Genomic DNA, 27,628 nt, shown 5'->3' with positions numbered 1-27,628 from the left:
ATTCCGTAATTAAATTTAATATTGACCATGAAATAGGTAATAGAAATCATGATTCAGTCTAGGATGTCTCATCTATCTATGCTAAGCATTTTAACACAGATAGTATAGAATTAATTTTATTGAAAATGATGTATGGAAAATACCAATTCTTTCCTTTAATTTTGAGCCATGTTTCTTATTTCATCTCAACAGGTAATGTTCCTTGTTACCTTTTCTGCTCAAGCTTATCACTTGATTTTTTTTCCTCATGTAGGAGGATTTGTAAGCCTCAGCCACCCATAGTGAGATCATGTTGTCATCAGATTTAACCTGGTAGGAGTTGGGGATTAGATGAGACTCTGAGAAGTTTAAAAAGAACCTCATGAGTAAAGCCAATTTTATCCAGAACGATTCAAGTTCACAGATTTTAATTAACAGTTTGAAATTTGTAATGTTACTTGAATTTCAGATGGGTGAGAATTTAACACTATATTAAAGGAGCCCAGGCAAAAGGACACGAGTTGCGTCACAGTGACTTATTAAATGTGATGGAAATTCAACAGACGAGTGCCGGCAAACAGGTGCAAGAGCTGAATTAATTTTTAAACCCTACCACTCAGGGGGAATTGCAATGCATCACGTTGACAGCCACAGCACGTTGCTAATTTCATTCACAAGCTTAAAAATCTCAATACATTTGAACATGTGAATGTATTAAATTTTAAAAAGTGTAAGTAACATAAGGGTGTCCCAGAACTAAAAATGATAATTTCTCTCTGGGACTTCAAGTCATTTGTCTAGCCAGAAGCATGGTGTTTTTTATGAATGAAATTTATCTTACCACTTCCACATACAAATTATGTTCTATTATTATATATAGTGCAGACTGTTACTAAGCAAAGTTTTCTCTTACTCTTAATATGAAATCCCTCATGAGTCAGAAGAATACTGAGTGTTCACTGATATGGTTTCCACTTCTGCTGCCATGCATAGACAGTCCTCAGTCTATGCTTCTGATGGTGCTAACTGGTGATGTTAGTCCTGGAGTCAAAGAAAAATACAACAAAACATAATAAATACAGAGGCTATAGGGGTGGTATCACTAAAGGTCATGTGTTAGATGTCAAAAACTCACTAAACTTGATGTTTTTACCAGGAGTTCACCTTCTTTGCAGTGCCTGGTATATTTGGTAGAATTTGATAGAAGCCCTCGAGTATGTCTACATATGACTGCACATACACACAAAATCTTTCAAAGAATTCAGGGAGTTCATGAATTCCCACATTCACAACACTGTTTATGGGACATCTTGATCTTTGTCTGAAACTAAAAGAGTATCTCTTATTTAGTGGACTTTCCCCTTTGCCACCCATGGTGCACCAGGTCCTAGACCTGCACGTGGGGATACAGGAAAATAAAAGGTTGTTGTTGGAACTTTTACAGCCTAGCAGAGGTTTACAGACAAATAGTGTATAGTGGCAAATAGTTTGATGGAACATGCACAGAAAGGTCTTTGCAAAAGCTTCCTGGAGAGGATGGCACCTTGGTGAGTACTAAGGATGAGTAAGTAGAGAGCAGCATTCTACACTGAAAATGAGAGCAAGGAGGTCCTCTCTGTCATGGCTAAAAATGCGTGTTTACAAGAAATGCGTAATCACAAATGTATGGAAAGTCAGTCTTCTCTTGACGTTTCTCAAGAAGCTTTAAGAAAACATAAAAGGACTGGCTTTAATTTCCCGAGATTTTAGCCATGAGAGCCCATTATTTCTAATTGTGCACAAGCTTGTCCCCTCATTTTTGCTTAGTTTGAGAATGTTAAACACTCATTTTTTGAACATAAAAACAACTATAAAAGGGTCGCCTTCCTAGCAAGTGATTCAGAAAAAGCCCAGTATATGCCGCATTGGATGAGTCTCCATTCTTAATCAAAAACATGGTAATCAGTACTTGCCCAAAAGGTCTTTTGATAATGGCACCAGTAGCAACTGTTTCTCTTTTAAATCCACTATCAAGAAAACTGATGAAAAAGAGACAAATGCACAGTCTAATAACCTGAGCTAACAATACGTTATTTTCAATAGAATGAAAAGAACAAAAGCCAAAGGTATTCATTACCGTTCCCAGGGTAAGAGACCAGGGCAGTTGCCGCCTTCACCAGATGTGCAGTCTCTAGGCCTGACAATGCACATCTTCCCCAGGGAAATGTGGAGAGAAAGCCAAACTCTTGCAACTTGATGCAAAGTGATTTGGGTTCCATTACAACATCTCTCAGTAAAAGGCTATTCAGGCTTAGAGTAAAGATTCCACACTCATTTTCTCCCAGAAAATGAGATTGTTATATAAAACACCAGACATGGAATCAGAGCTTCTGGAAATCACTCTAAACCAGGTGATTTCATCTTAACTTCCTTAAGTTCTAATCAGGAAAAAGGAGATGATATGGTTTGGTGAACATACCATTTTAAAATTGTTGCCTTGTTTTAGGCACACTTAAAGACAAGAAAACTCAAGAAAATGCTTAGGAAACTGAAAAATTACAAACTATTTAATAAAATAAGTTTGTGTGTTTCTTTTTAAATGAACCAATGCTGATCTGAACTCCCTGTGTTTCTTGGATGAATTAGCTAGAAATGTCATGCCTTCTAGGAAAGTCAGAGTCACTCTGTATTACAAAAAAAGAAAAAGAAAAAAAAGAAAAAAAATGGGGTAGACTTCATGTTAAAAAGAGCTGAGTTTCCATTTGACTCCTGTGAACTTGGGAAGAGACACTTAAACCCTCAGTTTTTCACCTTTAAATGGAAATAAGGATAGTGACTTCTTACCTCTCAGAATTACCACAGGGATTTAATGACAGTTAAGATACATGGAAAGCGATTAACGCAAAACCTGTGTTCAGTATTTTCTCAAGTGTGTAAACCAGAAAACAAAGCCAATGGAATAGTTGTTATTAAAAATTAAAAATATTTTTTTCAAAAAGTTTGGAGATGCTAGGTAAAAAAAGTTAAAACAATTATCTTCAGAGCTTTACCATGCTAATGGGCATTGTAGATCTCCAAAAGATGAGTGTAGCGTGCTGCGTTTCTTAAACTTCCCTGACAGTGGATTCATCAGTGTTTGGTTGGGGATGGAAGGTGCTATATAATTCACAGAGTCACTGTTTCCCACTACTGTTTACAACAGTAGTTTGGAAAATGTCTATACAGGGGTCAAAGTTTTCTCTCTTTTTTTTTTCTTTTAGAGTCTTTAATAGTGTATAAAATCCTTTACAGCCCTTTCCCCGATATTTACATAGCATTCGCCTCTTTGGGTTTGAATTTCTTGAGGACAAGAGCTACATCTTCATAAACAGTTTAACCCCCCATGTTTAGTACAGTGTGTGTAATAAATACTGGCTTAATGAATGAATGATGTATTATTATTCAGGATGCAATTACTAAATTTTACCAAATATTGTTGTCAGTTTTTATCTAAACAATTTCTAGTAGCTTCAAATTCTCTTTATTTGATAAGTGGACTAAAAATATGGGGTGTTTGGAGCTCTCCAAACAAAGAGCATGATTTCAGATGACTCACAAATACATATTACCCTTGTGAAACAATGCTTATGAAAGAAAACCTGTGCAGGAAAGTGCTCCCTGAGAACTATAACAAAGGAATAATAAAAGAATAGAGAAAAGAATTGTACTTAAAATGCCAGAATACAAGTCATATACTTGTTTTGGCAACAGAAATCCAGAAGTTTAAGTATGGGAAATAATCTCCTGGCCAGGTTAATGCAATCTGGAAGGTTTAAGTTAATGAAGTTATAGATTTTACAATTCTTTTTTTTATCTTCAAACTAATACAAACTATAAACTACAAATTACAAACTATTTAATTAAATAAGTGTGTTTCTTTTTAAATGAGCTAATGTTGATCTGGACTCCCAGGGTGTGGACATACTCAAGGACACTTTTTCATTACATTTTTAGAGAAAGAGGAAGGGGGAGAGAGAGAGAAGCATCACTCCGGGCCTCTCATTGATGCCCGTACTGGGATCAAACCCACAACCCAGGTGTGCACCCTGACAGGAAACGGAACCTGCAGCCTTTTGCTTATGGGATGATGCTCCAACCAACTGAGCTGCACCGGCCAGGGCGGTTCTTACTATTCTTACCATTGATTATTATATAGTCATGATCAACCTAAAAAATCTCATTCCTATGCCATGCTAAATCTTTATACTTTCAGGGCATAAATACTACTTTATAAACTTAAAATTGCACCATTAATTTGTACATAAGGAAAATTTTATACTTCATTTTGAAAGCTGAGGTATTTTAGTCAGATACCTGCAATTCAATAAGCATTAATTACCCAGATGTTTTAGGGGTTTTCAAGAGCCCTCTGTCTCACCTACTCTATTAGTCCAGGCTGTAATTATTACTAATTTGGCCTTAACCTTCAAATTAACATATTAAATCCCTCATCACCTACCATTTTACAACTGAGAATAGTAAGTAATTAAATGTGTGAATGACATCCTTAAAGTGACTACTTTATGCCAAGTATGTGCTAGGTGTTGCTATACATATTCTTTATTTGATCTTCAGAGTAATCCTGTGAGAAGAGTTGTCTCATCTTCCAGGGTGGAAACAAGCTCAGATGTGTTATTGCCCCACATTAAACAATCATTAAAAAAGTGAAAGATTTGATCAGTGAATCTAGTTTCTTCATTCTAAAATTCTGTGTCATTTCTTTTACACCATATTGTTTTAACCTAAGTATTGTCATTTTTTATGTTTTTCTGTAGGGATGATGAATGTATATGTATAAACAGTACTTACAAATAGCCTGACCATGACTTAGGTAAAGATAACTATTAAACTTTAATAAAGAACATGTAAAATACTAATAAGAATACTATGCTTCCTGGATGGTTTTTATATTATGATAGTGTAAGTTTTATCCCAATCAGTTTAGAAAATTAGGGCAATTCCAATAAAAATATTTATAATTACATATGTTATAGTTTCTAATTTTAATTTGAAATAATAAACGTATAAGATACTCAAGAAAAGTTGAAAGATAAAAGTTGAAAGAAAGGAGAGGGACTTATCCTACCAAATGTACTGAAAAAAATCAAAAGAAAATACATCAGTGAAACACAACTGAGAATCCAGAAGCAGATCTGTTTACATTTAAAAATGTAGTGTATGATCAAAGTCCTACTTCAAATGAGTAGGGAAAGAATGTAATGTTTAATAAATGGGGCAATTGGCTCTATAGTTTTTAAAAAACAAAGTTAGATCCCTACCTCATACCTCACTAAAAATAACTTTTCCAAGGTTTAAATATAAGAAATAAAACCAAGAAATATACTAGGAAAACATGCAGTTGATTATCTATGATCTTGGAGTGAAGAAAGTCTTTCTAAATTTGATAAAATCTAAAAAACACGAAAAAAGTCTACATAGAAGTTTTTACGTTCTGTATGGCAGAAAAACTATACAAAGTGAAAAGGCAGTCACAATCCAGGAAAAATACTTGCATCAACATATGAGAGACACCTGGGTTAATCTTATTTTATATGTAGTGCCTCCAAATCAATAAAGAAAAGGCAACATCACATGAAGAATAGGGACAAAAGGTTTGTTTGAGCAATTCATACTTGAAATCAGTTGGCATTAGTTTTGAAAAGATGCCTAATTCTGCTAATTGCTAAAGACAAAAATTAAAATAACTGTAAGCCATCATTTGCCTAGACTAGTGAAGGTTAAAAAGAGTGATAGTTTCTAGCCCTGGTGAGTCTAGATGTGGGGAGATGGATTCATATACTATTGATGGAAGTAAATTGGTATAATTTATTTAGAAAGTGAATTTAGAAATATTGATCCAAATTTAAATGAGCATAAATAGCCTTTGACCTAACAACTCTTATCCTACTGTCACAGATTGACATAGTTACTGACATTTTCACAGATTGCAACTTTTTACTTCATCAAGCTTTTCAGCTATGCAGAAATTTAAAATGTGCAGTTCACATGTTTACTGCAGTGTTTTCGTGATAGCAAAAATAAAAAAAAATATCCTAAATATCCCTGCTGTGTTGGCAGTATGAGTGAGCTCCACTAGAATAGAGACTGCCTCTTAATTACTATTGTATTCCTAGTTAGCTGGTACTATGCTTGCGCTCCAAGCACTTGTCACATGAACAAACAGAATGAATTATAGTGCATCTGTAAACTGAAGTTATATTTTAAAGTAAGCTAAGTAAACAAAACAAGTTGCAGATCACTATGCAGATCATTCCCTTCTCACTATATATATATGTATATATATTTATATACAAAATATCATGTATATCTATTGAGAAAAAAATAGTTAAAATTATACCTCTTGGTTGTTTCTTGGCATGGAACTTAAGGAGTAGTGAGATTAATGTACTTAATATACAACTGGTAATATATCTTTTGGCTTTTTTAAAATAGTGATATAACTTTAAGGTTCAAATATAATCATTTTTTTAATGTGCCAGCTCTTCCTAATGCACAGAATTTGCAGCAGTTAACAAAGTTTCTGTTTTTACTGTGTATATATTCTAGTGGAGAAAGGCAGATGTTAAACAAATAAATATTTGTCCCTGATAAGGTATTATGGAAAAAAAGAAAACAGTGTTACGGGGATTCTAATTACAGGGTGCTATTTCATATAGGTGCAGTCAGGGACTTCCTTTCTAATTCTGCAGTGTTGCAAAGAGACCTGAATGAAGCAGGGAGTAAGCCATCCAGATTTATGTGAAGGCAGATACTCTAGATACAGGTCAAAGGACCCAAAAAGGACCATGCCATGTTTCACTTAAGAATATAGAGCTCTCCCTAGCTGGTGTGGCTCAGCGGATTGAGCACAGGCCCGTGAACTAAAGGGTCACTGGTTTGATTCCCAGTGTAGGGCACATGCCTGGGTTGCTGGCCAGGTCCCCAGCAGGCAGTGCGTCAGATGCAACCACACATTGATGTTTTCTCTCCTTCCCTTTCTCCTTTCCCCATCTAAAAATAAATAAAATTTTAAAAAAAAAGAAAAAATAGAGCTCAAGGTCAGGAGATGAGGTCAAAAAAATGGAGACAGTAGTAACCAGAGCTTGCATATGATATAGGGACATTTGGCCAAAGTAAGGACTTCAGTTTCTATTTCTTGTGATAGGAAGGAACTACAGGTGTTAAACAGTGGAATGGCATCATCTGATGTTTTTATGAAGAGTATCAGTCTGGTGACTATGTAGAAAAGATGACAATGACTTGAACTACAGTGATAGCGGTGGAGCTGGTGAGAAATGGTGGAGTTCTGGACACATTCCAGATATAGAGCTGTCAGAATTTGTGGATATGAGAGAAAGAAAAGAGTAACTATGTGAAACTGTCAAGAACCTAAAAAAAAAAATCACCAACAACAAACCTGATCTGGAATGTGAGAATGGAGTGTCTCTAATGAGACAGAAGTGTTGTACAATTTTTGTGAACGAGAGTCAATATCTTATGTCTTTAATTTTCCCACCATTACTGTAAGAGAAATAAGTGCCAAATAATGTCCCAAAATTGTATTGAAATTAGAACTTATCCCTTCATAGGTTTAATGTACATTTACTTTTAAATGTAGTTTTTTATAAGGTGTACTTAACTTGGATTTAATGTACATTTACTTTTAAATGTACTTTTTAAAAAAGAGTACTTAACTTGAAAACATCTTGCTATTAAATGTGTATTAGCTTTTAATTTCCTTTTATCCTAAGTTTTACTGGCATAATTTTGCTATTTTAAAGTAGTAGGGGCAAAACAGTTCTGCTATTTTGAAGAACTAAGAAGAATTGTAGTTTAGTATTTTATAGGCATTCAGTGAAATACAGCTTACATAAAATCTCAACAATATTGTGCATTCGTCTTGGGGGAAAATACACTGAGATCACTGAAGGAAGCTTTTTTCCATAGGCAAATAATATTTTATTCAGGTAATTATTTGGTATCCTCACTGAAGATCTTGATGAAATTTTTTAAATATAACTTTCCATATTTTGCCATTATATTCTCATGTCTTATTTTATTCTTTAAAAGAAATATGCAAAAATAAAGCTCACCTAGCACATTTGCTCATTTCAGATAATAAGGACTTCCAAGCTTGCATTTTCTATGGTTAAATTATTGCATGTCAGAAAATTTATTCCTTAAGGAAATTCCCAATCAGTATCATTAAATACATGCAAACAGCTGTATTAAGGCAATGAAATTACTAGCAAATTTGAGAGTTCAGTTGCCCCATCAAAATTATAATTTTGTATCCACAATCATATTTGGCCAAAAAAGGAGGATACAGGATGGGGCCTATTTTATGACATTAATTTTACATTCTCTTCTTAATATTTTCTGTGACTAAAAAAGCTATGCTTTCATTTAGTCACTCATTGATGCCTTTATAACAGTGGTTCTGGATTGTTATTCATTTATCCACTTAATTTTTTTCATTCATTATCTATTAATAATCTTTTCAACAATCATTTACTGAGTGTTTACTATAGTAGTTTATAATCTTGGCGACAAGTCAAAATCCTCTGTGAAGCTTTTTAAAAGTAGTGATTCCTGTGTAATAAAGCCCTGAAACTAATTCAGTAGTTCTGGACTGGGACCAGGCATCATCTTTATTTTTGTTAAATCTCCACAGGTGACCTTGTTGTATAGTCAGGGTTAAGAATCATAGGCTTCTCTGCTAAGGGCAAGGGATCTGAGATTGAACACAAAATAGTTCCTGTTCAGAAGATCACAGTCAAGTGAGCAAGACAGAGAAACTAGTAATTACAGTAAAGTACGTTAAGTGCTAGACTAGGGGTAAGCACACCTCTGCCCACTTAGAAGCAATGCACATTGGTCCAGTGTTAACTAAGTCCACTGACAGGCTGTAAGACACAAAAAGATTTTTTCTTTGTACCAAGCCAAATGGCTTAAATTGTGATTGAGTCCATATTTTCTGTCTAGCTCTATGTCTTAATCATACGAATTAACCACAAAAGATTCTGTGATTAAACTCAGGAAATTGAAAAGCAGAGACCAGTTTCTATTTTTGATAACAGGATATGGGAGATGAGAAGGAGGTGAAGAAGGATTGCAAAACAGTGAGCTCCTCAAGGGCCAGGACCAGGCCTCATTAATATTTTTTCTTCCAAGGGCCTGATTCAGAGTCCAGCACATGGGTAGGTATTGGATCCGGTATAGAATTTTAATCTCTGTATTTTTCCTGATTACTTGTAGGCAAATATCTCTCCCTGCTCTGTATACCTTAGAGAACTCTGTCCAATGCTCTCCGACCAGTGACTTTCACATGGAAACCCATTTTGCTACCCTACAACAAAAGGACAGTTGCTGATTATCTTTAAACTTTCTAATTTAAATAAAGAATCTCAGTTAATTCTTAACAATAGGATTATTCTTTTTTCTTTTTTTGGTCTTGTGTCAGTGCCAGCTGATGTTTTGCTTTTACTACTTTAATTTCCATTACTATATGCTGTTTTATATTCTTTTGTTTCTTTTTTTACTTTATTTTACACAATCTGCATTGTCAACCTTTTTTACTATAATTACAGATATAAAAGTGTCAGTATAACAGAAGAGTAGCCCTGGAAATTGAACATAAAATGAGGGAGGATATGTGCCTTTGATCCCCAGAGCAGCACAAAAAGATCCACAAAAATGTTGCCCATTCCAGTCATTTGTCATCTCCTGGTCCCTAAAGATGGGACTTGAGGAAGTAGACAGGACCCACCATTAGACATTCTTTTCAGGAGACATAGTCCAGATTAGAATTCCCTAAACAAAAGTAAGAAAGACCTAGAAAAAAAATTCATGGATTGGAGTTATTCTATTATTTTCAGGACCATCCATTCCTAAATATATATGAAAGCTTTTATTTTCTTTCTCCTTGATTTGATGTTGGCAAGACCCTACAAATCAGACCTTACAGAGAAAAGCCTGCTTGATCACAGTGGTATTACACTATCAGCTCCAGATTTGCATATGATGTGAATGTACTTAAATGTGAATATGAATTATATAAACAAAGTAACAATATAAAATATTAATAAAGTCTCACTTTATGTGAATACTTTGAAATAAAAACAGATTCCCTCAATTATGACACAGGAAACTTACAGTTTCACAGCTAGCTGGCTGAATGAATTTTAAACTGTAAATCTGCCACAGAAAGGTACCATCTTAGCTGGCAAACAGAAATGCCTACCATACTTCGTCATGTCAAATGAACCAATGTTATTGTTTATATTAGGACTTCTATGGTATTCAGACATTCTGGTATTTGAACATTTCCTGTTTCCATTAGTTATCCAAAATATATTCAATGATAATATCAAACAAGTATTAATTAAGCTCTCTCCCTTTCTTTTATTCCAACAATTTAGTTAACACATAGCCAGGCATAGCTAATTCAGTGCTATGTTAAAAACCACAAACTCAAATATATATCATTGAAATGTGATAAAATGCCAAGGAAGCTAAGCAATTGCCATGCTGAACTATGCTTTTATATTTTTTTTTAAATACTAGAGGTAATGTTAAGAAAAGTTTTTAGAAGAATTAAAGCAAAAATATCCTATAGTGTTTGTTGATCCTTGTGCTTCATGAACGTTTATCTTCGATTTCGGTTTAACCATACCCATTAAAATGTATTTTATACTACATTTCTCCTTTGAGAAAATTTGTATTGAATTATGCAAGGTTTGAATCATACAAGGTCTTCAGGAATGCAGCCTTCTTCAAGTGTCCTCTAAATTCAAGCTCTAAAATATAAAGAGTTGTACGTTTTTTCATATCCTTAGAATGTGTTTAAACACATTCCTAGTGACCAGAATTCTTTTTCTGGGAAATGGAGAAATTGAATAGCAAATGACAAGAAGTTGACTTCCCACCTTAGTTTTGATTTTGACATTTTGTTTCTGAAACACCTGGCTGTTGGAAGATAAATTCCCTAACATATAACATTTTCTAACTTTTCAGCAAAGCAGGTTTTGTAGAGAAAAGAGCCGACCCACAAAACTGCTTTGGTTAACTTCAGACAGCCAGCTTCTCAGTGCCCAGGCACATCATTTCCTCCTTTCTCCGATCCAGTTCCCTAGGAAGATTCATTTCGGGTGTGTTAATGTACTTTACTACTAGATTTCCTACAGCTTACTAAAGTGCGAACTAAGGTACCAGCCTTGTATAATTTTCTTTGCTGTAAGAAGCGTACTGAAGATAATCAAGCAGGGTTGAAGCCAATGCTTTCAGATCTTCATTCACAGGAAATCTGGACTGGAAAGATTTCTTTGAGGAATAGTATTCTCCAGGAATGAGTTCCTAAAGCAAATAAAAGTTCCTGTAGAAATTCACTGGGCATTAAATTTTAATAATATAGATGTATGCCAATGGAATGAGTCTTAAGAAAAATTATATTTATTGATTGATTTAAAAATCAACATTTTTCATTTATCTTGAAAACTAGATGGGACGTGACTGTTTTTGATCTGCATGTCTTAAAATATTATAGAAATAGCATCATGCATGTTTACTTTGTAATTTGCTTCTTTCACATATTCTAGATACAAATCCATTATTAGATATATGACTTGCAAGTTTTTCTGCATTTCTTTGGGCTGTCTTTTCATTTTCTTGATGGTGTCCTTTGAAGAACAGTAGTTTTTAATTTTGATGAAATCTAATTTATTTTCCTTTGTTGCTTCTGATTTTGGAGTTTTTTTCCCTAGGAAATTTTACCAACTTCTAAGTCATGAAGATTTGTCTCTGTGCTTTCATTTAAGAATTCTAAAGTTTTTGCTCTCACATTTAGGTCTAGGATCTGTTTTGAGTTAATTTTGTGTATGATTTAAGGGTCCAACGTCAATCTTTTTATGTAACTATCTCATTGTCCCTGTACCATTTGCTCAAAAGACTGTTCTTTCCCCACCGAATGGTCTTGGCACTCTTGTTAAAAATCAGTTGATCACAACTATATAGTTTTATTTCTAGGCTTTCAATTAAATTCCATTGATCTCTATGTCTTTTCATGTGCCAATATCAAACTGTCTCAATTAATATTGCTCTATAGTAAATTTTGAAATCTATAAGTGTGAGCCTTCCTACATATATATGTGTGTGTGTGTGTGTGTGTGTGTGTGTGTGTGTGTGTATATATATATATATATATATATATATATATGTAGGATCATTTTGATTGTTCTCGGTGTCTTACAATTCCATGTCAGTTTTAGAATCACTTTGTCAATTTATACCCAAAAAGTCAGCCGGGAACTGATAGAGATTGCATTGAACCTTAGATGAGTTTGAATAATAAATATTTCTATCTTAAACAATTTCAGAAAAATTTGTAGCTTCCACAGCATAAGTTTTGTACTTCTTTTGTTAACTTTATTTCTAAATATATAATCCTTTTTGAAGCTATTGTGAATGAAATTATTTTCTTAATATTATATTTGGATTGTTTATGATTAGTGTATAGAAACACAAGTGATTTTTGCATGTTAATTTTCTATCTGGCTGCCTTGCAGAATTGATTTGTTCTAACAGTTAATTAGTGTGTGTGTGTGTGTGTGTGTGTGTGTGTGTGTGTGTGTGTGTGATTTTTAGTGGTTTTTTTTTTTTTACATATGAGATATATCTTCTGCAAATAGAGAATTTTATGTCTTCCTTTCAAATCTGGATGCCTTTATTTCTTTTTCTTGTCTAATCGCTCTAAAACTTTCAGTACCATGTTGGATAGAAATGGTGAAATTGGACATTCTTATGTTATTCATGATCTTTGAGAAAAAGCTTTCAGTCTCTGTCATCATTATGATGTTAGCTGTAGTTACCCATATATATAGATAGCCTTTTAATGATGAAAAGCTTTTTCTTCTATTCCTATTTTGTTGAATGTTTTTATCATGAATGGATGTTGAGTTTTTTCAAGTGTGTTTTCTGAATCAGTTGTATGATTATATGGGTGTTTTTCCTTTATTCTCTTAATGTCATGTATTACATAAATCAATTTTCATGTGTTGAACCAACCATCCTTGCATCCCAGAAATAAATCCCACTTGGTCATCGTGTATAATTCTTTTAATATGCCACTGAATTTAGTTTTCTAGAATATTGTTGAGGATTGTTATATCTGTATTCATGAGAAATACTGGTCTGTAGTTTTCTTATGATGTCTTTGATTTTAGTTTCAGGGTAATATTGGCTTCATAGAATAATTTGGGAGGTGTTTTGTTCATCTTCAATTTTTTGGAAGAGTTTTTAAAGTATTGTTATTAATTCTTTGAGTGTTTGGCAGCATTCAGCAGTGAAGCCATCTGGGCCTGGACTTCTGTTTGTGAGTTGACTTTGATTACTGATTCAGTTCTTTCATTTGTAATATATCCATTCATATTATTTATTTCTTGAGTCTGTTTCAGTAGTTTGTATCTTTCAAAGATTTAGCAGTTGGGTGTGTATTGGAATTTCATAGTGGTTTAAATTTCTACTTCTATGACTAATAATTATTTTGAACATCTTTACATATGTTTATTGGCTATTTTATATCTTTTGAAATATGTCTGTTCAAATTTTTGCTCTTTTTTTCAAACAAGTAATTTGACTTACTAAGTTGTAAGATTTCCTATATATTCTAAATAGGAGAGTTTTGTCATATATATGTTTTACGGTTTTATTGTTTACTCTTAGGTTCATGCTCTATTTAGAATTAATTTTTGTGTATAGTGTATGGTGTGGGTTGAAGTTCATATTCTCACAGATATTCACTTTTATTGAAAACCTGTTCTCCCTCCATTGAATTAACTTGACAACTTGGTCACAACTCAATTGCCTATATAAATGTAGGTCTTTTTCTGAGATGACTAAATTTTTGGAACTATGTTATTGGTGCATATACATTTATAATGTATCTTCCTGCTATCTTGACCATCTTCTCAATGAGAAATGTTCCTCTCTGGGTCTAGTAATTCTCTTTTAAATTTTATTTTGTTTAGTATTAATATAATCTCCCCAGGCTTTTTATGTTTACTGTCTACATGGTACATCTTTTCACAGCCTTGGCTTATTTTTACTTTTATTGTGTTTTTATATGTAAAATGCATTTATATAGACAATATATAGTTAGGTCTTGCTTTCTTTCAGCCATATAATCAGTGCATTTTTTTATTGGATTATTTAATACATGGATATTTAATATAAATATTTGTATTTGGAATTATTGTTTGCCATTTTACTTTTTGTCTTCCCTTTATCTCATTGTTGTTTTCCTATTCTTCTCTTTTGCTTCCTGTTGTGTTAAACAATATCTTAGTGTACTACTTTTATTCCCTGTTAGTTTGTTATCTTTGCATTATTTATATTTACTGCTTTAGCAACCATAATGCAACTTTAATTTTAAGTAAAATATATAAACCTTGCAATAGTATAGTTTCCTTTACCCAATCTCACTCTTTGTGCTATTGCTATCATATACATTGCTTATTTATACCTATCTTAAGATATCTATATCATAAACCCAAAATATTGTTATAATTTAACTTAAAGAGTTCTGTCTTTTAAAGAAATTAAGAGAATATATATGTATCCTTCCCTACATATATCACACACACATATATATGAGAATATATGTATATATACACACATATATCTTTCTGTATATCCAAGTTGTCACTTGATTTTATTTTATTTCAGCCTGAAGTATTTCTTTTGCATTTCTTGAATGCAGACCTGTTAGCAATGAATTCTCTCATTTTTCATTTATTTGAAAATGTCTGAACCTTTAATTTTGAAGAATAATTTTAGAATAGCCTTTTATTGGAAGGCAGATTTTTCCTCAACAATTTAAATGTCATTCCAGTATCTTGTAGCTTCTATTGTCCTAATGAGAAATTAGCTGTTAATATTTTTTGTTCTCCTTTAATGTAATGTATTGTTTTTCTTTGTTGTAGTTAAGATTTTTCTCATCTTTCACTTGTAGTAGTTTGATTATAATGTGCCTAGGTGCAACTTTCTTTGTTTATTCTATTTAGGGGGTTCATTGAACTTCTTATAGTTGAAAGCTCTTTTTTTCCTACTCCTATTTGACTCCAGTTTCTTTTATGAGTAATAAAAGATATTTCTGACACAGTAATTTTAACTCTTGTTAAAATGCTTGGAAATAAAATGGGGAAGTACTAATGAAATTCCACATTTTCAAAGGAAATTTAGTTCTTAAATATGTACACAAGCCAGTACATTTGCAGAGGAATATATTAATGTTACCTGTTCTCTTTTCCTGTTTTCACAAAATCTGTTTATAGGTGCATTCCCTCCCTCTGCTACTTATGCACGAAAAGACTTGCTACAACGATCTACCCACATTGCTACCAAGACTTTCCAAGCGTTTCGCATATTTGTGAACAATGAACTTAATGAACTTTATACAGGACTGATGACAGCTCAGAAGTTTCTGAGACCTGGTGGTCGTCTTGTTGCCCTCTCCTTCCATTCCCTGGAGGACCGCATTGTCAAACGATTCTTGCTTGGGATAAGCATGGCAGAAAGATTTAACCTAAGTGTAAGACAGAAGGTGGCACAGATATCACAGTTGAGTTCAGGTCATGATAACAGGGACGGTGTCTCTCTAAGAAGGGCCCCTTTAATGTGGGAACTGATACACAAGAAGGTACTTACCCCAGAAGATCAGGATGTACAAGATAACCCCAGAGGGCGCTCAGCCAAACTTAGAGCAGCTATCAAATTATGACAAAGTCATAATCATCTGATCCTTCAAGTTTTCCCTCACAGTTTCTCATGATGTTTTTATGTAAAATTCCTGAACAGCTTAACCCCAGAAAATGTATGTTACCATATAGATATGTACTACATATCTGTGGAAATTGAGAATATTTAGCATATTTTTGTCAAATATTCAGGTAATACGTCACAGAAAGTTCAATTTAAGGAGAAGCAGCATCTCAAAACTGGATTAATGGGTTTACCTTAGCATTATACAGGAAAAATTCATGTTATCATATGATTAGAAATTCCAAATTGGTGAATCCAAATGAATAGAATATTAGTATAGTTATGGACAAAATATAAGAATTAAATACTTCAGTTTATTTAAATTTACTTTATCTGCCCCGGTAATATTTAGCTTGTTTCAAAGCTGGTTTACTGCTTTTACTTTAAAGGCTTTATTTAAATCTAGCAATTCTTCAGTGAAATCAGAAATAGAAAACCTTCTAAGGAAAAGTGTGTCAAATTAGAAACAAATAAATGCGCCTGGATTAATCCCCTGACTCTTTCTTGAAGAATTTTGTAAGTTTCTCTTTACATAAAGTCATATTTATGAATGAGAGAGATTCCCAAAAGTAAGTGCCCATCCAAGTATCTGTTTAAAAATAAAAGATCACACCCCTATATTCAACATTGTTTCCTCTATTTCATTAATTATTTTTAGACCCATATAATATGAGAGTTTTTCTTCTTTAATGCTAATGAAACTGACTTCACTAGATTGGATAGTGCCCTTCCAAAATCTATTTCCTTCACAGAACCTCAGAATGTATCCTTATTTGGAAATATGGCCATTGCACATGTAAGTAGTTAAGGTGATATGGTACTGGAGCAGGGCAGGCCTTAGTCAAATGTGTCTTGTGCCCTTGTAAGAAGAGAAGAGAGACACAGGTACAGGGAAGAACACCATCTGAAGATGGAAGATGGAAACAGATTGTAGTGCTACACCTACAAGCCAAGGGAAACCAAGGTTGCTGGCAACCTTCAGAAGCTAGGAGAGAAGCATGAAACAGATTCTGCACCGGGGTCTTCAGAAGGAACCAACTCTGCTGACACCTTGATTTCAGACTTCCAGCCTCTAGAACAGTGAGAGAATAAATTTCTGTTATTTTAAGCCACCTAGTTCGTGGTAATGTGTTACAACAGCATTAAAAAACTCAAACTCTGACAGAAAAGAATCTTGAATAACATGCATGAAAAGAATGCTTCTTCAATAAACATAAAATTGCTTTCAAACTGCCGTAGTGTAAAATATTAGTTACTTTATGTAATGAGGCTGTTATACCATGATCGTTCTTGCTTGCTTTTTGTCTCTGTTGTAGGATGCATGAAAAAATATATGAATGAGGTTTTTGGGGTTTTTTTTTGGTGGGGGCTGAGTGGGGAAAGGGATGAAGAATCAAACTGAATTGCATGGTGCTCAACAATTTTCACGCATCCCACCCCCGACCCTCCCGCCTCCTTTGGCAACTATCAGCTTGTTCTCTCTACCTCTGGGTCTGTTTCTGGTTGGTTTGTTCATTTGTTTTTGTTTTCATTTTTGGATTTCATATATAAGTAAAATCATACAGTATTTGTTTTTCTCTGGCTATTTCACTTAGAAGAATACCCTCCAGGTCCATCTATTTTGTCACAAATAGCAAGATTTTATTCCTTTTTTTTTTTTGGCTGATTAATATTCCATTGTATATATGTACATCTTCTTTATCCATTCACTTATCAATGGATACCTAAATTACTGCCCTGCCTCTGCTATTGTAAGTCATGCTGCAGTGACTTAGGCATACATACATCTTTTTGAATTAATGTTTTTGTTTTCTTCAGATAATTACCCAGAAATAGTATTGCTGGGTCATATAGCAGCTCTATTTTTAATTTTTTGAGGCATCTCCAAACTGTTTACCATAGTGGCTGCAACAGTTTACAGTCCCACCAACAATGCATGAGAGTTCCCTTTTCTTCACATCCTTTTCAGCACTTATTTGTTGATTTTTTTTATGATAGCCTGATAGGAGTGAGGTGATATTCTCTCTGGTTTTAATTTGCATTTCCCTAATGATTCATGGTAATGAGCATCTTTTCCTATGTCTGTTGGCCATCTGTATTTCTTCTGTGGAGAATGTCTATTCAGATCCTGTGCCCTTTTTTTAACATGTATTAGTTTTAAATGATTAGCTCTGGAGAATGTATTTGGGAAATTTAAACAATACATATAGAAAATAAAAACTGATTGTAAATATTAATATGCATGGTTTTTCTAATAAAATATAAAGAATATAAAACAAGCAAGTGTTTTATGTTTCTGAATCTCTGTGTCAACTGCCTTCTACCAGTCATTTTAGTATATAATTGATGTCATTGTGTAGCTTACCACTTTTTAACAGGTTTTAGTTTATTGCTTAATAAGAAATAAAATTCAATAACTGCATACATTTTTAGTTGATATTCTTATTTTGTATATTTATTTTGTTTTAAAAAATTGTAAATGATACTATATAATCAATTTGAAATTTCTAGTGTTTTTGAAACACTAATCATATCTATATATCTATTCTGTTTCATGTAATATATGATATATGATTTATGCTTCAATTTATTTTTATTGAACTATTTACATTGTAACCAATAGTTTATCAGTGAATGCATGCCTAACTAGGTTTTTGATATTAATAATGAACCTATACAGCACACTTTTTAAAAATAATTTTACTTTCATTTGAAATTGCTCACCCAAAATTTATGAGACAGTTTTAATGTTAAATTCAAAATATACAACAAATACAAAATTTATATTAACACTTTCATTTGATAAAAATGTATATATATTTATATATTCATTCAATAAGTATATATTAAAGACTGACCATTTAGGAGAAATCAAAAATATTATCTCACTCTCCTTTTTATATTCCTCACTTTCCCTTTCTCTATTCACATTGATATGTAAATTTCTTATGCCAAATATATTGACCTTAAATTATGTTTCAAATTTCTTCTGGATAGAGAAATAGAGGCAATATTAGCATGTACTCTCGCAAAGGAAGTCTTATACATTAGAATCTTTGTAATAGCTTCTAGTTAAAATTCTGTAATATTTATTTTAATATAACTATTTTTCTATTGAGTTTTTGTGGTTGCTGCAGTATCCTAATAGATATTTTTGTGTAAACATCATTCTCTAATAGAAATGCATAAGGACTAAAACGTAAAGGGAATTTGTTATGTGCTGGATAAATATAAATTTAATGATAGAAATCCTGATTGGAGATATATTTTTCTCAGAACCACAAAGCCATATGTTCCATGCTGAATGAAGCATGGTTTGTAAAAATCAGCATCGTATTTTTAAAAGCCTAGATTGTATAATAAGTGTTAACTATTTTCATATTATTTTCTCAAATTTCATCTGTTTATAGCGATTATTTCCAACTAATGTTTGGTAACACACAGCATGGTCTGCAGGAATACTAAAAGAAAGTTTAAATATATATTATTTTTTAAGTTGGGTTACAAAACATTAAAAGTTCAATAGAATTAATAGGCAAGATACGGTAAGTTCATTATGCCTATCATTTAGGTTGACATTAAAATTCTTTACAGACTTTTTAGCCACCTCATTTTTTTCTCACATAATCTATCAAAATTGTTAGCAAAGTAAAGAAATAAAATAAATGTTCTGATATGCAAAGTGTAAACTTGCCTCTTTGGTAATGTGATACCTCCTTAGGCAATACTTTATTTTAAATACTGAAAACATTTTCTACCATTAGCTTATGAAGTCTGTCCAGAAAGTATCCAGCCATGAGCTATTAAAAAATAGACATTTGTTGAACAAGATACAAGAAACATTGTACATAAGACAATGATGCCTCAGTCCCCTTCAAAGTAGACATGTAGGGACCTCACAGTTTTCTTAATTGCCATCAGATGCCCCATTGTATTTTCCTGAATCTCATCGAGGGTCTGAAATCTCTTCCCTTTCAAAGGTGATATTAGTTTGGGAAAAGCCAGAAGTCACAGGGCGCCAAATCTGGGCTGTTGAGGGGCTGAATCACCTGGGTGATTTGATATTTTGCAAAAAAACTCTGCACAAGACATGTGATACAAGAGCAAGCCATTGTCCTGATGAAGTTGCCAGTTACCAGTTGCCCATAGCTGTGGCCTTCTGAATCATTCAAATAGTGTCCACAGAGGAATAGTGAAGTTTAACACAAAATCTGATGCAGATTAATTACTCAGTCATTTTGAATGCGACAGCCACACAGTACACATGGTCACTCAATGCCATCTACAGCCCCCACTGACCAGCACAGTGAAGTTGTCATTGCTCATGTATGCACATTCCAGTCACTCTCCTTGGGTGCCAGCTTACATCAATGTCATGCAAACTGTTCTTACTATATTAACAATGGTCTTTTTCTGGACAGACCTCTGTATATATACATATATATAATTACATGATAGCCTAAATATGTAATAGGGTGGAAAATATTGATGTGCTACCCTATTAAATTATACCCTATTAAATATATCACTGCTCAGGCCCTAAAATACAAAGCTAAAATCGAACAAGAGGACATGCTCCATTTCTAATTCTTGAGTAATAGCTTCTGTCCATTAAACTACATATATGCTTTGGTCAGAATACTTGTCTATCTTGCACTAGGTGAGGACTTGTATTGCTCAACAACCATACTATGAGTCCTTATTTTGCCATAGGAATAGTATTATTCAACTCTTATAGGTGTTAAACTGAGGAAAAGATTGTATAGGAATGTAAATAACACCAGTAGCTTTGAAATCAGAAAAAACAAAGTTTGGATTCCAGGTCTGCATATGTTAGTTGACTATATGAACTTTAATCTCCTGAATTTTTATTTTTTTCTCTTTAAAATGAGGACAGTATTGGTATTTTTCTCATCAGATATGTAATCAAATAAAAAGTACTTGATAAATATTTAACTGAATGTTATAATTACCAATGTACCTCACATTTCTGGACACTGTAATTAAGAACATTTATGCTTCATTCTAGTCCTTTTAAGTGCAGCCTCTGCATCACTAGTAGCAGTTGACTGGGTTAGAGTCAGTTTTATTATTTGGGAATTTTATCCCTATTTACTGCTTATTTCACACCCCCAGTGTTTGCTATATATTGACAAGGCATAAAAACAGTCACTGTCCTTGTGGGGTTTTCATTTACAAGAAAACAAAATGGAGAAAGAAGAACCAGTTGCTGAAATTATTTGACGTTTATTTAAGTTGGAGAAAGTATTTGTCCTCATACACTTCCATATCAGTAGGTGGCCAACCTGCATTGTCCTTACAGTAAGCTTCTCCAAAATACATTTTAAGGTGGAAAAGGACATAAGTACTTTGTGAGAAATGAGAGGGAAAATTGCTATAGGAATATAAAAAAGTTTTTTACTTCTGCACTCAAGCCAATGAGAATAGACTAAAGGATAAACAAAATACATATTGCAGGTGTTAGAGGGACAATTACGGGTGAAAGGTGATTGGTATGTTCACACTTGGAATTAGGTGATAACCTTTTCTTTGGCAGCGCCACAAAAATAGATATTGTAAGAACTGGATCCATGTAATTCCTGTCCCCATATTTGCATCTCAGCATTTATAAATCTCTTCCTTTTTCCTTTTTTCTATTTTTTTTATGTATAGTTGGTCTACAATATTAGTATATCAGTTTCAAGTAAGCAACATAGTGATTTGACTTTTATATAACTAATAGTGTGATCATCACACTAAGTCTAGTAACTACCTGTCACCATGCAAACTTATCACAGTATTATTGACTGTATTTCCCTTCGCCTTCTTCACCCTTTCCCTGACTTGCCTCTCTTCTGGTAACCATCAGTTTGGTCTCTGTTTCTATGAGTCTGTTTTTCTGTTTTTTTGTTTTTCACATTCCACAGATAAGTGAAATTATACAATATTTTTCTTTCTCTGACTTACTTCGCTTACCAAATACCCTCTAGGTCAATTCATGTTGTCACAAATGGCAAGATTTCAGTCTCTTTTATTGCCAAGTAACAGTCGATTGTATATGTGTGTGTGATATATATCTCACACCTTTATCCATTCATCTATTGATGGACACTTAGGTTGCTTCTATATCTTGGCTATTATAAATAATGCTTCAATTGACATGGGGCATGTATTTTTTCAAGGTAGTGTTTTTGTTTTCCTTGGATAAATACCCATGAGTTGAATTGCTGGCTGTTATGGTAAATCTATTTTTAGTTTTTTGAAGCCTACATGCTATTTTCCATAGTGGCTGCTCCAATTTGCAATCCCACCAAAAGGGCACATTTTAATCTCCATACCCTTGTCAGCATGTTATTTGTTGACTGTTTGATAATAGTCATTCTGACTAGTGCGAGGTGGTGTGTCATTGTTTTGATTTGCATTTTATTGATGAGCTTCCTTTCATACCTGTTGCCTATTTGTATGTCTTCTATGGAGAAATGTCTATTCAGGCCCTCTGCCCATTTTTTTATTGGATTGATTATTTTTTGTTATAAATCTCTACATTTATCTCTTTTGTACTCCTCTGTCTCAGCAGAATCCTTATCCTTGTTCCTTTTTTTCCAGGACTTAGTTCAATTAATTTAGCTTGCCCCATCTAGTCTTTAATCTGTTCTTCACTAGTATCTCTCCTTCAATCTACAAACATTCTCAAGTGTACTCCATTATAAAATTGAACAATAAAGACTAAAATCACTCTTTGAGTCTGTTTTCCTTTCCAAAATACCACCTATCCTGTTTTCTTTCAAAACTTTTTATTTTTTGTAACCTGGATTCTTAAAGAAAATCTATACTACCTCCAACTCCCCACCTGTATTTTATTTATCCAATTTCAGTATACTCTTTATAGAAACTGTTCTCTTAACTGGTGATATATTAATTACAAGACCAAATATCCTAAAATCTCTTGACTTACTTGATCACTGTAACATTTAATAATGTTGATCTATACTTCCACAAAAATCTGATCTCCATCGCATTCTTCAAAATCACTCCTGTAGTTTTATCTCTTTAAAACTCTGATTCCTTCGCTCGATTTTCTTTCTCCCTTTTAGTCAGACCAAGTCTCATGCAATTGGTTCACAAAGTGTAGGTTGTCCTAGGGATGCGAATTCAGTAAAGGCATTACTGTGACATCACTCCATGATCATCCATGGAGTAGATGAGTGAGTCTAAAATGATGAGTAAGATAAAAACAGTGAAAAGAACAGAGATTGGAGTCTTACTGGATGTTAAATTTGACATCAGATTAGGTAAAAACAATAATTTGCACTGACTATCCCATTAAGAATGACCAGAAAACTTAGAGAAAACATTTTGTAAGGAGTCTCTTTTAAAGTTATTTAGAGAGCTAATAAGGCACTGAAAAATATTCAGGAGAAGAAGGAAAGTAAAAGAGGTTAGCCCAGATTTTCACCTGTCAGTTGCCAATTCCAGAAGTGGCAGCTGAGAAACTAGACAGAAGTGTTGACCATTTTAGGGGGAATACAAGTGAACTCTTACCCAACTGGACTTTGAAGGGACTAAAAATCAGTTTCTAATCATCTTAGTACTTGAAATTGGATTAAATTCATTTTGGATGTTAGAAGCTTTAACTGCACAACAAAGCAATTTTAAATACTCTTTGGGGAAAAATAAAATTTGCACACAGTTTCTGTAATTTTTCATATATAGTGTCCATCACTAAATCAGAAAATAGCCAGTTATGAAAAGATTAAGCATAAGTTTTAAAGATTGAAAAATACATGTAAAATACCTACGAGGTATTTAGATAAATGCTGTAAATATGTTCAAGGAAATAAAAACTGAAAACTGTAAAGTAGAAAACAAAAGTTCTAGAACTGCAAAATGTAGTATCCAAACTTTAAGCAGACTTATTTAAGAGCAGATTATATACAACTAAAGATAAATAGTGAACTAGAAGGTATTTTAGAAGGAAATATCCTGAACAAAACAGAGAGAGACAAAGATAGAAAACACAAAAAAGAGTACAAGAGACAGGAGTTACAATGAGTAATTCATGTGTAATCAGAATCCCAACTGGAGAAAAGAAAAATAATGGAAGAGAATTTATATTTGCAGAGAGATGGCAGAGAATTTTCAAAAACTGATGAAAGACATAAGCTACAGATTCAAGAAATCCTCAGACTTTATAGGAACAGATCTTAAAACCTGCTGGAAACCAAAATCAAAGGTCAACAGGCATTCTCTCATCCAACTACTAACCAAGCCCAACCCTGCTTCGCTTCCAAGATCAGATGAGATCAGTTGTGTTCAAGGTGGTATGGCTGTAGACTCAACAGGCACTCTCAATGGACATGGCTCACATATTCCTTAGGGGAGGAACCATTTGATGATGAAATTCAACTAATGAAGATATTAAAAAAAATAAAATATCAATATGGAAGAAGTTTGGCAAAAGAGACTAATTATCTCAGAATCCATGTAAATACAGAGCTAAGAGTAAACCAGGGTAGGAATGGCTACAGACAGAATACAAGCTTAAGTCTTGAAAATGTAATGTTAACAGAATTCACCAAAATTATGAGGTTAAGAGATCAGGAGGTAGAAAGTATAAGTGTACAAATTTATTTTTAGAGCAGGAGGCAATGCTGTCAAAATTTAAAAGTTTCTTTTTAAAAAATGATTCCATCCTTTTTTACATTTAATAATTGTAACATTAAGGAGCTTTTTGTGTAAAATTAGAAATGTAAGTTCAGCAATTCTTCACTCTAATATCTTTCCAGTGATATTCAAGTAAAATGAATTTATTTAAAAATAAAGTACATTGTTTAATGTGCCCTTTTAATAAAAAAATTTTGCAGATTTATTTATTCTTCTGTTCTTAGTGATATGTTAAAGATATTCTTTGTTAATGATGTTTAATTCTAAATGAAGGAATTTGGGGTATTTAATCATTCTGTGTTAAACATAACAGATGTGTTTCTGTGTTGTGTGAATGTTTATAATGAGCATTTATCTGTTTTACAAAAACAATCCAGTTATTAGTATTATTGTTTTTAAGGAGCACAGGTTTGGAATTGGACAGGCCTATGTATAAATCCTGGCTCTGAAACTAAATAGCAATTTAGCCTTAAAAAATTTACTTAATCACTGAACCTCAGTTTGTTCATCTGAAAAATGAGTCCATTAATGTCTATTTTATGAGATGGTTGTATTGTATACAACATATAAATATGTATATAAAACAATTCAGTTCATGCTAAAAGCAATCAGTATTTGTTTTCTTCTGAATTTTTATTTGTTGAGTTCTGGCTGTTTTCCTAGTTTGTCACGTAAGCTAAAACAAACCAACTCTTCTTTTTGCTTGCTTAGTGTAAAGTGATGGAGTTTTTATTGGATGTTCTAGTGCACCCTCCGCTTCTCCCAGAGCTGATTCCCATCTGCATAGCACCTTTGCGTTCAGTTGTGTTGTTCCATGAGTGTCTCTCCTCTCCATAATTCTTGTTCCACTCTTGTAACAGCTGAGTGTTCCAGGGGAGAACTGTGATGCAAATAGCTAATCTTTACTAGTGGTAATTATCCAACCTAGACCAATGCATTCCTTTTCTAATTTCTTCTTTATTTAATGTGACAAGGAAATCTCTTGGTCTCTCTTCATTGTCTGAGAGATGTAAACTGTAAGAACTCATGGGTATACATGCCCATAATTTTAAAAAGAGTAACTCTCTCTTGCAGAGAGAAAATAAAAAGACAGAAGTTGGGAAGCTACCCCTGGGAGCATTCACCTTCCTGTCCCCAGTTGTTCTGGAAGTCTCGTTGTACCCATGCCCTTTCCATCAGTTGGGTGTGAAACCCATTCTTGGACACCATAAGCTGCTAAATTCCTCCCTTCCTCCCTCTCTCCCTTTTCTTATTTTTATTTTTTAATGAAATCACGCCAGGTTCGATTCTTTTATTTACAACTAAACCAATACAAGTTTAGAATGCATGACTTTTAAGAATTCTCTCACCTGAATCTTTATTAATTCCTTTAACTTTCCTCATTTACTGATTCACCTAAACTTGATTTTCATGATCTCAATGAACCTTTATGAAATTGTTTTACATGTACAATTGTACAATTCACATCTTAGTTACTAGGCAGTAAAATATGCTCCTCTATGTTATCTAATATGTGACATATTTTTGTCATTAGTTTTTCTAACCAGATTTGAAAATGGGCATGTGAAAGAGTCTATCCAGCTCATTCATACAACTCACTTAAATGATGGCAAACATCTTACATTCCGGCAGAGTAAGAAAAAAAGAATTATGTTCTCTTTCTAGATTTACATATATTTTTTATGATTTTTCTTTTCTCTTTTGAATGGCACCATACCTACTTCTAAATCTATAAAATTACTGGTTTTCACAAAGAAACCCCTTTGATGGTGAAGAAAACCATGTTTAAGAGCCAGCCAGATGGTTTTCCCATTTCCCATTTCGTGCATATATTTTTCATGAGATAGAGAGGGGTAGGAAGAAGGAAAAAAAAACTATCATGAATGTTGAACCTATCTAGTTCTAGAATCTATCATTGCTCCTTTGAAGAATTTCAACATTTGCCTTACAACCAGAGAATAAACATCAGCTGCTAGAGAAAGCTATTGAATTTCAAAATCCCTTTGAAATGTCACATTAACCTGTTTAACTTTCAGTCAGTTCTTTAAAGTATCAAACATTTCCTGATGACTCCCAGATCTAAGTCTGCTGATATTTCTCTAACTTAGAAGTTTGTCTCCTTCACTCGCATAGGAACTGTGGTGAATTAATCAGCCCTGTGTGGGACTGGGAGAAGTGTAGCTACAATCCGCGTACAATCTTTCTTCGGGTTAGTTCAATTTGTGAACATTGAACAGGGTCACATGCTAAAGCTTGTCAATTTGGCTATGACAACACAGCTCTAGCCTTTTGTTTAGCCCTCCATTAAATTTGAACCTTAAAGCTGTATTTGTTTCATAGATTATTGTTTATTTTGAGATGTGTAGAAATCAGGCAACCATTCATTCATTATTTTGCTCAACAACATCTATTGAGTGTCTGTTTGCTAGGCACTGGGGCTGAAAGAGCCAAAAGAAAAGGTGTGTTCCTTGTTCTTGAAGAGCTGTGTTGGAATAGAAACAGATAGCTAGGTAAGTTCTGTAATAGAGGTTAAAAACTATAAAAACACAAAGGAATGAATAAATGAATGATATTCCAGGCAGAACTAGATTCATGACTTATCCTTTTCGTATGAGAGCTACAGGAATTTTGTGCTGAACCATCAGAAAGTTAGTATCGGGGGACATAACAGCAGGTGGCCTTTCCTTATAATGCCATCCATAGTCTTTCTGTCTTATACTTATTCTTGTTCTCTGAGCTCGATGTACTTTGATTTCCATGCAGTATATATGCACATGTTCACATTAAGACTAATATTCATAGACATGGATGACCATCTAACAGTAATTATGAAATAGCCTACCAGAACAAGGCTTTTTATCCTAGAGTCAGGAATCCTTTTAGTTTTGAAGCCATGGTCTTTTTTGAGAACCTAATAAAAATTAGAGCCTCTCTGAAAGAAACGGCACATACACACTAATTTTGTATAATATCAAGGGGTTTATTGAAACCCCTTTGTGTCTATCACGAGCTCCAGTTCAATGGCTTTTGCACTAGAGAAACATAGGTGGTTTTGATTCAAACCACCATTCCCGCATTTGATCCTGAGATATGTCAAAGGATACAGGCTGACAATGTCTACCTTTCTGCCTCGCCTACTTCCTTTATTACT

General features: G+C 33.5%; 1 protein-coding gene across 1 annotated transcript in view; it reads left to right on the top strand.

Annotated features, from left to right (window-relative positions):
* The window catches only part of METTL15 (methyltransferase 15, mitochondrial 12S rRNA N4-cytidine), a 163,686-nt gene extending 146,512 nt beyond the window's left edge, over nucleotides 1-17,174 (top strand). The window contains exon 7 of the mRNA XM_054585972.1: nucleotides 15,327-17,174. Within this exon, the coding sequence (XP_054441947.1) occupies nucleotides 15,327-15,772 (446 nt within the window). The 3' untranslated portion in view covers nucleotides 15,773-17,174. The remainder of the gene's footprint in view (nucleotides 1-15,326) is intronic.
* The last annotated feature ends 10,454 nt before the right edge of the window (nucleotides 17,175-27,628 follow it).

Source organism: Pteronotus mesoamericanus, unplaced genomic scaffold, assembly GCF_021234165.1.
Source record: "Pteronotus mesoamericanus isolate MK-2021 breed Mesoamerican mustached bat unplaced genomic scaffold, CSHL_Meso_final contig_90, whole genome shotgun sequence".
In the NCBI taxonomy this organism is placed as follows: Eukaryota; Metazoa; Chordata; class Mammalia; order Chiroptera; family Mormoopidae; genus Pteronotus; species Pteronotus mesoamericanus.
This window is presented reverse-complemented; position numbering and strand designations above follow the sequence as displayed.